This window comes from Lolium rigidum, chromosome 6, assembly GCF_022539505.1.
Source record: "Lolium rigidum isolate FL_2022 chromosome 6, APGP_CSIRO_Lrig_0.1, whole genome shotgun sequence".
Lineage (NCBI taxonomy): Eukaryota > Viridiplantae > Streptophyta > Magnoliopsida > Poales > Poaceae > Lolium > Lolium rigidum.
The window spans coordinates 47,461,047-47,473,502 of record NC_061513.1 but is presented as its reverse complement, the minus strand read 5'-3'; the positions used below and the strand labels follow the sequence as shown (position 1 = coordinate 47,473,502).

The following is a 12,456-nucleotide window of genomic DNA, read 5'->3' as shown; positions in this document are numbered from 1 at the left end:
ACCGAGGAATGTGGTTAGTACAGGAAAAGATCCAGGGGCCTTGGTGCAAATTAGTTTGGATCTGGATCTGGGGAAGAATTCTCACCGAGGTGGGTTCTAACCCTTGAGGCTGACAGGTTGGTCCCGTGGCCACGTGGACGACACCGTGGCGAAGCTTGCGCGTCAACGACGGCGGTGACCACCGGCATGCGGCGTCGAAGCTCCCGTCGATTTTGCTGGTGGTGCGGGGTGACATCGCCACGGGAGGTTCACGCCTCCTGTGTGAAGGAAGACGACAACGCGCTGCATACCACTTCGGTCGCGGGCTAGGCCAGGCCGAAAGAAAAGGGAGGAAGAGAAGGCGGGCCGCGGTGACAAGATATTAACTTGTCAATGCCTACAAGTTGTAGACTAGGGTTTTGTTGGAAGTAGAGGGCAAGTAGATCTCGAAGGTTTCAGCCGGAAAAGTACTCGACTACTATGAAAACTAGGGTTGCGTGAACAATGATTCGATCCTTTCTTTGTCCCTCGACTCCCCCTTATATAGGAGGTGGAGCCGAGGGTTTCGTGATGTACAAGTTACAAAGCCCGGGAGACTATCTGAGTCTGTCACGTAATAGTTACAAGTCGATATTCCTAATACAACTCTATCTTTCCAAACTATCTCCTGACTGGGCTTCCAGGCTTCATAAAACTTCGGGTCATGGGCCTTCAGTAAACCCCGGGTATCATCTTCGGCAGGTCCATTGGGGATGCCTATGTCACGCGGCTTGGGCTAGCCAGAAGGAAGGAAAAGGCCACCAGGGGAGAAGGGGAAAAGGGCCAGATGGGGGCTGCGGCCTGTTAGAGGGGTTAGGGTTTTAGAATTCCTTTTTCTCGTTTTTATTTGAAATCTTGTGAATTCAAATTCTTTTTCTGTTTTGAACTTGAGGCAAAGGTGAGAGGTAGATTCAAAATTAGTTTTCAAAATATTTACTTTATTTGTAACCAAAGCAAATCACCTTTATATTCAAAATTTTATTTGTTGGAAAACTTAATTATAAAATAAGAAATATGAGAGGGAGGGAATAGGGTTTTATTTAAAGGGAAGACAAGGGAAGGTTTATAAAATAATTTTATTTGATAAAACATGGATGATATGATGCATGATGAGATGATGATGCATAAAAGAAAAAAACAAGCAAATCTAATAGGGGTACTACCCTGGGCCGCTACATAAGTGCACGAATGCTATGCACCAACAATTGCATCGGCGGCTTAGCTAGGAGCACCTGCAGTATGGTGCAATTTTTTTAGTTATGTGTGCTATGAGATGTAGGAAAGGATCTTAGCCATGAAGGTAGGGCTAGGTCTAGGCAAGCCGATCTGGAATGACAAGCTCTGCTCGAGATGTCCCGCACGGTATGGCCCCACATGTCAGCATAACAGTCAACTTGACGGCAACCGCCGTTCGAGCTCTTTGTGAGAGTTTCAGACAAGAGCAAGGGAAAAATTGAGGAAAAGATTAGAGCCCGGAGAATACTAGGTAAAACTAAGAAACCAAGGGGCTGAAAAATAGAAATCCCATCATTAAAATAACTAGTAATAGAGAAAACAGTTGCCAATAAACTTGGAGTACATATCCACAATTATAAAATGATAATTAAAGGTGTTTTGTATTTCATATTCAGGCATGGCTTTCAAATGCTAACACGTTTATCACGAATCAAGTTAATTTTCCCGACATGCAACAACTGCACGATTTGCAATATTTATTCGAAAACCTGAATACATATTTAAGATGCCAAACAAAATATAAGTCATACGTAACAAAAAAAAATCGAGGTGTGCATGCAAATGCTACTCCCTCCGTTTGAAACTAAATGTCACAGATTTATCTAAGCTTGTATTTATCCACACTAGAACATGTCTAGATACATGCTAATCTATATAAATTTATAACATTTATTTTGAAACGGAGGAGGAAGTTAAGACTTGAGAAGAGGAGCACATGCGCCCCACAGAAACAGTACTGTACCACCTACCATCTAGATCAGACGCGTTATGTGCTTGACTGCCATGAAAATATATCGAGAACTATGGAAGATGAAGCTCGGCCGCTTGTGGTGACTTTATGTCCTCAATCGGCACGTGGATATATTATCAAATCTTAGGTAAAGCCCCGCAGAAGCCAAACGGTAAATGAGTACTTACGTCGAATCGTTAACTAGGCTTTTAGCCAGTATATATTGCACCTTCCTCGAAAGATTTGTGGAGACGCATAGTGCCTCGTATATGATTATTTTAGTTCAGTAGCAGACTAGCAGCCGGGTTCAACGCGCGGTCAATTTACCATGCATCCTGTCCTCCTTGCACTCTAGATGTATGTCCTCAATTCAACAGCGTGATGTACCATCTATCATCTATGGAACAAAGGAAAAGAAAACAAAAGTATATAAAGGAGCAGGTTGCACCTGTTGCACCTGTTGCCTCAGCGTTCCAAGGTTTTATGAAGTTTAGTCCTTCGGTTTTCTGTTATTTTCTTATACATGCCTTGTATCTTTCTTAGTCCGCTGCATTACTCAGTATGCAGAGAAAGTCCTTGCCATGTTTTGAATTCACATAAAAGTGTCTTACATGCGATTGAGTCATCGAAAAATGGTGCCCATGAAGACTCCACCGACATTTTCAATACCACCATTAAAGAAAAAAAAGCGGCATGACAGAGGCAGGAATCACCTTCTAGTACTTTCTATTTCAATTAAGTTAGGACGCGCGCTACTGCGTTCGTAGATGAGAATGCATTTTTTCCGAGTGAACGACCACATTACCCAGCTTTCATTAAGAAATATGTCAAAGTAAGGAGATACAAAATATTGTGAGGGAAAACTCCCTACATGATGATAACAATAAACAAAGGCAACTCCTAAGGAAACAAGAAACATCTAAAGAAAACAAGGAAACACAACCCTAGCAATACAAACACTTCTTCGAATAGTTTTTTAACTAACGAGATTGTTATCAACTCCCCAATATTTTTGTCACTGAGCGTCAACCTTTTGTTCAGATACAATATCTTATCCGCCACCATCAGTGACAACTTCGCTCTGAAGCACTGCTTATCTCGAAGTTTTACCCCCCTACAAGCAGTCACCACCCTTTAATATCAAGTGCACATATGCTACCACATCCCAAACATTTCTTCCTACAACACAATTGAAGAATAAATGATCAATTTTCCTCCAAATTAAGGTGGCTGATCTTATATGTTTTGTAGGATTGTTTGGGGCGGGTACGATTAAGATGTTGTATGAGCTTAATGAGACATTTGCTCATGAACTTCTAACAAATGGAGAAGATATATGGGTATTGGTTCTAGAACATGTTGTTTTCTATTAAATCAAGGTATTTACTCGAAATCTCAGCAAGTTGAAGTACCTTATAGGAGCTAGAGTGAACTTTCGGAATGGGGTTCTGGTAAACCCAACTCGCCAGCCAATAGGAGGATAAGAGTAAGGGCGGAGCAAGGAACTTTTTTGAAGGGGGGCAATTGAAGAAATCGGAGGGCTAAAATTATAGGGAGGGCCGGAATGTGAAAAAACAAAAATCTGAATCCGTTTTACCAACAAAAAATATGCCATGATCTACAAGAAAAAATATTGTGGCAGGCCCCTGCCTCCGCCAGTGGATAGGAGATCAAACCCGCAAGAAGTACACTCTTTTTAGTGCGCAACAACCGTGTTTCCTTTTAAAAAAAAATAGGCAGGTAGATAATAGATCTTTGCATGTTGGCGTGATGTTGGAAACTAACCATTTTTTTAGTTGTACAAAAATCACAAAAAATACGCACGCTGCATACTAAGTATATTAAAATTTGTAACTTAATCCCCCGCAAAAAATTGTAACCTAATACATAAACTTAAATCTTATAAACATCCAGATGTTGGGAAGTGGGAATCATAGTGGGTGTGCGTCGAGATGGCCATTTCTTGTCCGGTAAGAATTTTGACTAAATATAACTTAGTTAAGCGGGATTGGACTGGGGGCAACGATAGACCCGCTTACTTTTCTTGGAGATCACAGTTTAAGTACAGAACATCCATGTGTTCAAAGTTCATATACCCATTCCATCGATCGATCGATCGGTAGCCATCGATGTCATCAGTTGCAATTCCAAAGTGTATCTTTTCGATGTGTGACGGCGGCCGACCGGAAGCACCTGTGCCTCCCACGGTAAGCGGCAAGCAGTTCGGGGCCGGCGACGAAGCGGGCGAAGACGCCGGCGGCGGGACGACGCTGCGGCCGAGAGGATGGATGGCCGTCATGTTCATCATCGGTGCATGCCTGGACTGGACGCTTAATTTTCATCAGGTCTGGAGAGTCGTTTATTGAAGCCCACATTTCTTACATCTTCTGCTTGTGCTATGTCCGCAGGATTCTTCACGGCGACGGCCATGGCGTTCAGCGCCTTCTCCCAGCCCATCACCAACTACCTCATCAAGCACTACAGCATGAAGGCGAACGCGGCGACAGACCTGGCTAATATCTTCAGCGGCACCTCCAACTTCTCCCCGGTGGTCGGAGCCTTCGTCGCCGACGCATTTTGTGGCAGGTTCCGGACTTTGCTGTTCGGAACCATAGCCGGCTTCCTTGTAAGCGATCATGAACTGACGAAGCAAGTACGACTAATTAATCATTCATTCTCATGTGTTGGGAGCCCATGCGTGTAGGGAATGGTGGCGATCACACTGACCGCGACGATCCATCAGCTCAAGCCGCCATCATGCGGCGTCCTGGCGCGGCAAGCCGGCACGTGCGCGGGCCCGTCGGGCCTCCAGCGCGCTGTGCTGTACATCGCCATGGGGCTGCTCGTCGTCGGCACAGGCGCCACGAGTCCGACCAGCCTGCCATTTGGCGCGGACCAGTTCGATGAGAGGCGCCACAAGGAAGGGCTCAGACGCTACTACAGCGGGTACTACGTCGTCACCATGATGGCCACGTTCCTGGCGCTCACCGTCATAGCGTACGTCCAGGACAAGGTGAGCTGGGGCCTTGGCCTTGCAATCCCAACGGCTCTCATGCTGGCCACCTTTGTCGTGTTCCTCGTCGGCACGCCGTGGTACGTCTACGTGCTGCCCGAGGGCAGCATCTTCGCTAGCGTCGCGCGGGTGGCCGTCGCATCTTGCCGGAAGTGGCGGCTCCGGCTGCAGCACCCCAACGACGCGCAGCGGCAGGAGGCGCTACTCTATAGCGACCCCCCTCCCGCCGCCGGCCGCGTTGTAGACTTCAGGCTCCCGCTCACGCTGCAACTCAGCTTTCTAAACAAGGCTGCCATGGTGACCGACGCCGACGAGAAGCGGCCCGACGGGTTCCCGGCGCGGCCGTGGAAACTTTGCAGCGTACAGCAGGTGGAGGAGGTGAAGTGCATCGTAAAGATCATTCCCATATGGATCTCCGGCGTGCTGTGGTTCATCGGCATGGTAGAGATTTCCAACTACACGTTTCTGCAGGTTCTTACCATGGACCTCCACATGGGCAAGAACTTCTCCATCCCGCCGGTGTCGATATTCGCCATATTCTACCTCTCCGTTGCGCTCTTCCTTCCCATTTACGAGCTACTCATCGCCCCGGTCGCGCAGCGGCTAACCAAGACGGAGGGCGGCCTCACCTTGCTGCAGAGGCAGGGCGTCGGGTTAGCGATCAGCGTGCTGCCCTTCCTGATCGCAGCCATGGTGGAGCGCCGGCGTAGGGACTCCGCGCTGGGACACGGTGGAACGTCGCCACAGTCCGTGTTCCTCGTCGCACCGCAGCTCGTGGTGATGGGCTTGTCCGCGGCGTTCAGCATGGTCGGGCAGATGGAGTTCTACAACACTCAGTTCCCGCACCAGATGCGCACGCTCGGGAACGCAGCTTTCTACTGCGCCCAGGGCGCCGGCAACTATCTGGCCACGCTGGTGGTGAAGGTCGTGAACACGAGGACGAGGCTGCCTGGCGGTGGCGGATGGGTCAGCGACGACATCAACGCAGGGAGGCTGGACTACTTCTACTACTCCATGGCCGTGTTCGGGGCGGTCAACCTCGTCTACTTCCTCGTCTGCTCCAACTTCTATCGGTACAAGGACCAGTAGGCGGACCATTCTCCGGCTATCGTACCTGTGGTGTCAGCGACACTTCCTGTAAGAGACCCTTCTACTCTCAGATCAGGCTGGAATCTGGGCCAACACTGCTGTGCCTCGGCCTGTTCAGATAAACATCAGGATGTGGCCATGGAGAGGGGGCTTGGAACGGATGTCATCGGCCTGAACCAGACTCTGCTTCGTCTTTCTCCTCGGTTCCTCTCTCCATCCTCTAATCCTTTGGTTTCCATGATTGTAGCTACACTTGTTGAGTCCCATTATCAAAAAAAAAAAAAGCTACACTTGTTGAGTGAATTCGAAGATTGAGAGCTAGGGTGCTAACAGAAAAGTACTTGTACGAGTGATAGTGAAGCCGCTCTCCTGAGATAGGTGCATTGAGTGTTGTAGGTGTGTAACTGATAAAATACTGTGATTAGTTTATTACACCATTCATGGATAATATGAGGTGGTAATATCTTTACAGTAAACTGGCTCTACTGCACTTACTGAGTTTCACTTGCTCAGGTTATGAATGGTCCTTCTAAGGGTTTTCTCTTATTTGTTTCATAGGTCAAATAGCCACCATAAGAAAGATATAAAGTACTACTATTATATTCAGAAATTTTCTTTAGAGCTTGAGCTACATGGAAGCCGATTTTTCTAACATTACAAAGTTTCAATAAATTCTGGAAAAACGTAGTAGATGAAATCAATGATGTACTCTATCAACATATAAAATCTTGGACCCTAGAGTCTTGCATGCACACCTATCCTTCGGAGCTCACCGTCCGAATCTGAGCTGCCATCCATCTACGTAGAGGCTTGACTATTTTTCATTGATCAACATGGGGCTTCACAACGCCATTGCGGCGATGGCTTCCTAGATGGCCTTCCCCATTAACCGGAGTCATTGGCTCGGGGAGTGATGATGATAGCACTGGCAGACAACCTCGATGATGGTACTTGCTTAGGCGACGAGGTCTGTGTTTGTAGCCAAGTTAGTTATGTGTGCCATCGAGGTGATCGTCTTACATCACAGGTGGTGATGGTTTTTTATTAGTTCCCGGCCGATTCATCGCTAATTAATCCTACCAACTCACTCCTCCCCAGTCAATGAAAATGGCAGGTATTTTGTGTTTTTTCAAAAAAAAAGATGGACATATAGCTTCACCATCTCAAAGCAACGAGTATTTCTTTTCCGATACATCTGTCCTCAAAAAAAAATCTTTCAAAAAGGACTTGTCTAGAGTGTCAAGCGGGCATCCCACTTATACCCCACTTCTAATCTATCTTCAAATTCACAAGTTAAATCAAGTAAAAATCTGAACTAGAAATCTCGAAATAACTAGAAGTGGGGTATATAGTATCTTTTGACAAATCTAACCTTTGGGCGTAACTAATGCCTCATTTGACCCTTAGGTTCAGCGTGAATGAGAATGGAGTCGAAGTTGTGCTGGCTGGCGCCAAGAAATTTTGTCAGCAATGGGCTCACTGGGTTCAGCCAAATCTATGGTGGACGACCTCACTTTGGTGCTATCTTCCATGGCCATGACCTCACTTGAACGCTGACCATCCTTGGCGCCGACCTGCATCATTTCGGTTCCATCCTGTTGGTGCTTAACCCATGGGCCGGATTCTAAAATAGTTCCGCTAGAAGTCCAGATGAAGCATTTGTTTTGCCTAGGCGTGAGATAGAAACAGAGCAAGGCATCTCGTGCTTGCGCGTAGATCGCAAGCAAATATTCCGTGCATATTCATATTTCTCTAGAAAAAAGCGCAGAAAATGCATGAGGACCTAAACACATGCATGACCTGTTGCACTCTGGATTGTGAGCTACCCTTTTTTTGAGATAAAATTGTGAGCTACCTAGCTAGTGTTGAATTTAAATGGGCCGTATCTCACCCGATATTGGCAGCCCAATGTAGCCTACACATTCTAAAATCTCAAGGCTCTTAATAATGGCAGCTTAGAATATCTACGGTAACTAAGTCTTGTCCTACATTGTCACTTAGCACAGAATCAGAATTGATTATAGGGTGGGCTCTTTCACTCTCACTAAGTGAGTGAGAAGAAGAGTCCACTCGCACTTTTCCTCCTACGCTGCTCGCCTTGCCACACACGCGTGTTCCTGAATCCAATTCGAGTTAGAAATCTTTTATAGATGACCAAATTGTTACGTTCGGAAGAGGAGGCCTCCGAAACTCATTGGCTGAGAGTCTGGGAGGCAGACGGTAAAGTTTTTAGGGAGCGTCTCGACGCCACTTCTCTTCTATGTCCGAGTTTTTCATCGCCGGCTTAATGCTTCCTCGCCGTCATCTATGGGTTCGGCAACTTCGACGACATCATGCCCGACCACGACAAGAAACCTGTGGTGAAGACCTTCCGTGTCGCCAATGTATGTGCTTCTCTCCTCTCTTTGTTTGCACTAGTACTTGCTCCATATTTAGATCTGCTAGATATGCTTAGTCTAATGTGTATTGTTAAGTCTAGCAGTGCATCTATGATGTTGATTTCGGTAATAAATCACACCCGGAAATCGCTTAAAGCTAACAGCTAGCCCATATATGTCTCATTCGCCGACCATGCATATATGAAACCCTTTGCAAACGCCTGCATATGCATGCTGTCTGGACTTGGATTAATTAAGATCCCCCACTTAGAACAAAATGGCGCCCCAACAAACGTCCAATTCTAGCCAGCAAACCGCCGGATATATATCGTGCTTGCCCATTGGTTCGGTGTGCAGTGCCAGTAGGTACATACATGATGCAGCCAGGGTACCTTGCGTTCAGGTAGTTCGCTAGCTCGCGTTGGTGCCGACGATCTGATCTGGCTACTTCACCCGTGACTGGCCGCCACTCCGTAATGCGGCCAAGCGCGCGGCCACATGCACGTCGTCACGGGCTCACGGGCCAAGCTATCCCCACGCTATATAAGCCTGTAGGCGTCGTCTAACGTGACACACACAGACAAGCTAGCAAGCGCTACACACCACGCGCATCAACACTGCAGCTAGCTTGATCGATCCAATCCGATCCAAGAGCTAGCTATGGCCGCCGGGAGGAAGGTGATGGTGAGCAACGCCGGCGTCGCCGCCGCCGCGCTGGTGGCGCTGCTCGTGGTGGCGGCAGCGTCGGGCGCGGCCGGCAAACTGTGCGGCATCAACCCGTCAAGCTTGGCGGACGAGTGCCGGTCGTACTGCAGGTGGGGCAGCACGGACAGCGCGCCCAGCGGCCAGTGCTGCTCCGCGCTCAAGGGCGCCCAGTTCTCGTGCCTCTGCCGGTACAAGACCGCGCTGCCGTCGGACATCGACCCCAAGCGCGCCATGGAGATCCCGTCCAAGTGCGACGCCGGGGCGCCCACCTCCTGCAAGTGATCGAGCTCACTTGCTTCGCGCGCGCTCATCGCATGATCCGGCGGTGCTCGAGGGCCGGCCGGATGAATAACTAATGTTATCACGTCGTGTTTAATTTGCTGTTGATTAATTTCCCACTCGTTGTACTACTACTTTCTGATCGGTTGGCTCATTCGGTCGTGCGTACGTGCTTTGTGCGAGCCACCCATGTAATCCTCTTGTGCTCTACGCAAGTCATATTGTCGTGTGTCTACTACCTCAACTTCGTTGCAGCAATAAAACTTGTTTACCATGTTTCTTAACGTCTAGTCCTTCCCTAGCCATCACATGTATACTTTGTACCATATATATGTGTGTGTGGCCGATTCAGCATTTATCAAATGCTTCTGTCGTACTATGTTTTTTTTCGAAAAGGGAGCAGTGCCCCACCTCTGCATCCTTTATTAAATTATTCACGAAACCTTACAAGAAGAATACAAAGATCAATTTGAAGCCACCTTCTAGCAACAACTCGCTAAACCTAAAGAAAGATGAAGGGGGTGTCCAATAACAGAGCCACTACCCTGACCTCATACCAACACACATCATCTAAAAACTACCCAAGCCGCCCATTGGCAGGTGAGAAGCACAAACAGTCTAGCGGACCCTCAGCGCACACCATTGCACACGTCAAAGAATCACCACCGCCTTCTTCCGCGAACCCATCTCCAAGAAAGATCAGCGCATTGACCTTGCCAGGTCTGCCATCAACATCACCACGACGCCAGACGACACCACCATCCTGCGCATGTCCATCACGCTGCGTCCGTCTCCGAGGCTCCGCTGCACCATGCCGCCGAGACCCGCCAACATCGGCGTAGTAGATGGAACACCGCTCCGCCAGATGACTTCCTCCAGGTATCACTTGTTCCAGAACGATGCCCTCAAGAGGGAACACAACACCAGAGGTGCCGCCATCATCTGATCTATATATCCAGATCTGGGGTTTCCCCCGAAACAAAGAGGTTGAGGTCGGATCTTCTAGCAACGATGCCTTCAACAAGGTGATGACTCCCGAGGACGCCACCATCGTCGGCTCGGACCGAATCGGAGCCCGGTTCTCACCAGACCAGACTCCACCCCAACGCTACGGATCCGCCTCGAAGAAGAGTTTTTTTCTCATCAATCTAATTTCTAGCACATTGGATCAAATACCTTCGCCATTACGGCCTTACTTATCTCACAAGTGAAAACCCTCCATCCCAACAATTCTCATGTTCCTCCGGATGCACCAAAACCAAATTAACCGAACCCAAAACGGAATGCACCGAATCAACGGACTCGTTGGCAGAGCATTAAGGGCATGTACAATGGAGAACGCTTACACATGCGATTACATTCCTTGAAAAATGTTTTTTAAAGAATGTTTATGAACATTCACTGCATTTGTTTTGAGAAATGAAATCCTATTGAAATATTTGTGAAAAAACACCTGAACTTTTGCGATATCATTGTCTATCTGAAAAATAGAGTGAAATAGGCATGTTGATTTTTTTTGAAAAAAATTCTTGTAACCAGATGATGTGACAATTTTCCCCAACATGGGAATATAAGTGAAAGATGTAGGATCGTTGATTTTTTTAAAATATAATGAAATCTCATTAAAATATTTGTGTGAATTAAACTTACCTGAATTAAGCCATATGGATTTTTTGAAATACCGGGACAAACCATATATACATGTACAAGTATACATGGAATATTGGATATAAAGTTGGTATTAGTAGAAAGTGTTTTTCAATACGACTCTAACAATATATAGTCTATGTACTGCATTACCAGTGGTGGAGCCAGAAGGGTGGAAGGATGGGGTGGGTCCCGCCCTAAGATTTGGACCAACCCATATATCTTCTATAGAAAATAAGGAAAATGCACAACCCGCAATGCCTGCTCCATCCTAGCAAAATGGGCTGGATTCACCAGTGCACATTACAGAGATTTGTTGCTCATTCTTTCGGTTAAAACTTTTTATCTCAAAATGGCGTGCACTTTATTCATAGGAATGGAGGTAGTACCTCACACGAGGCGGTATGAAAAGGATGATTTGGTATGTAACCACATCTGTAAAATATGTGGTTCCAAGCATATCCCATCAATAGGAATTCTTCTTACAAACGCCCTTTGGATCACAAAGGATAAGATCTACAGATCTCGGACATTTGTTTTTTGCGGGTATCGGACATTTGTTTTGTGCGCCCTAATTGCACAATTTTCCTTCCGAGATGTTAGAACTTATGAAATGTTTATTTGTGTTCTATGTGTGCTTTCGCCACTTGAATTTATACGGAATTCCTTTAGTTTGTTTTAAGATAATATATCATTCAAATATATGTTTTAAAGAAACAACCGAATACAACTTAGATACACTCACATGATGTATGCCAAAGCATGGAGTTATTGAGCATCAAGATTGACGAGGTCAGTAATGATGCCTTTGTTGTGAGGCAAATAAGTCGCCTACAAAATAGAAGGGAAAAAACTGCTTAAACGAGGCACACAAGACATCAATATCATCAAGCACTAACCATCAAATTTAATTTATAGGGCTATGGTATAACCATCGAGCACTAACCACCCAATCTATGGTTACTTATCGCGCGAAATGAGCGACAAACTTTAGTTGGATACTGGCATACAGGGTTCAAAATTTTGTATTGACCTTGTTGGATGCACCTTGTGATCGATCCAAGAAAATATGGATTTTGCGAATGTTTTTTAGTTGGGTATACTATAGCATGTCCTTGTGATCTGTGGGGCTAAAAACACCAAGTCCCCCTTAGCACGACAGGTTGGAATACAGACACCAGGCAATGTGCTCAACTAGTGAAAGTTAACTCAGTAAATCCTGGCAAGAATATTTGCTCGCTGGATGCTTCGTGGCAAATATGTCCTGACTTGGACAGCCAGTACCCACTTGGTTATCGGTCAGACTGAACCAAATCTTGACCAGTTGGCGTCTCGTGACTACCAGCATCTCCCGGCGGTAA

General features: G+C 46.6%; 2 protein-coding genes across 2 annotated transcripts; both read left to right on the top strand.

Annotated features, from left to right (window-relative positions):
* The first annotated feature begins 4,113 nt into the window (after nucleotides 1-4,113).
* Nucleotides 4,114-6,086, top strand: LOC124662564 (protein NRT1/ PTR FAMILY 2.13-like). Its single transcript, XM_047200384.1, has 3 exons — nucleotides 4,114-4,294; nucleotides 4,393-4,610; nucleotides 4,689-6,086. Exons 1-3 carry the CDS (start codon nucleotides 4,114-4,116, stop codon nucleotides 6,084-6,086), a joined length of 1,797 nt encoding a protein of 598 aa, XP_047056340.1.
* A 3,038-nt stretch (nucleotides 6,087-9,124) lies between these two features.
* Nucleotides 9,125-9,611, top strand: LOC124660598 (putative lipid-transfer protein DIR1). The gene has a single exon (XM_047198424.1). The coding sequence runs from the start codon at nucleotides 9,125-9,127 to the stop codon at nucleotides 9,449-9,451; it is 327 nt and encodes a 108-aa protein (XP_047054380.1). The 3' UTR covers nucleotides 9,452-9,611.
* The last annotated feature ends 2,845 nt before the right edge of the window (nucleotides 9,612-12,456 follow it).

Coding starts and splice junctions, on each gene's coding strand:
- LOC124662564 (XM_047200384.1), top strand. CDS start 4,114: ATGTCATCAGTTGCAATTCCAAAGTGTATCTTTTCGATGTGTGACGGC. Junction 4,295..4,392: donor GGCCGTCATGTTCATCATCG/GTGCATGCCTGG, acceptor CTATGTCCGCAG/GATTCTTCACGGCGACGGCC. Junction 4,611..4,688: donor GAACCATAGCCGGCTTCCTT/GTAAGCGATCAT, acceptor CCATGCGTGTAG/GGAATGGTGGCGATCACACT.
- LOC124660598 (XM_047198424.1), top strand. CDS start 9,125: ATGGCCGCCGGGAGGAAGGTGATGGTGAGCAACGCCGGCGTCGCCGCC.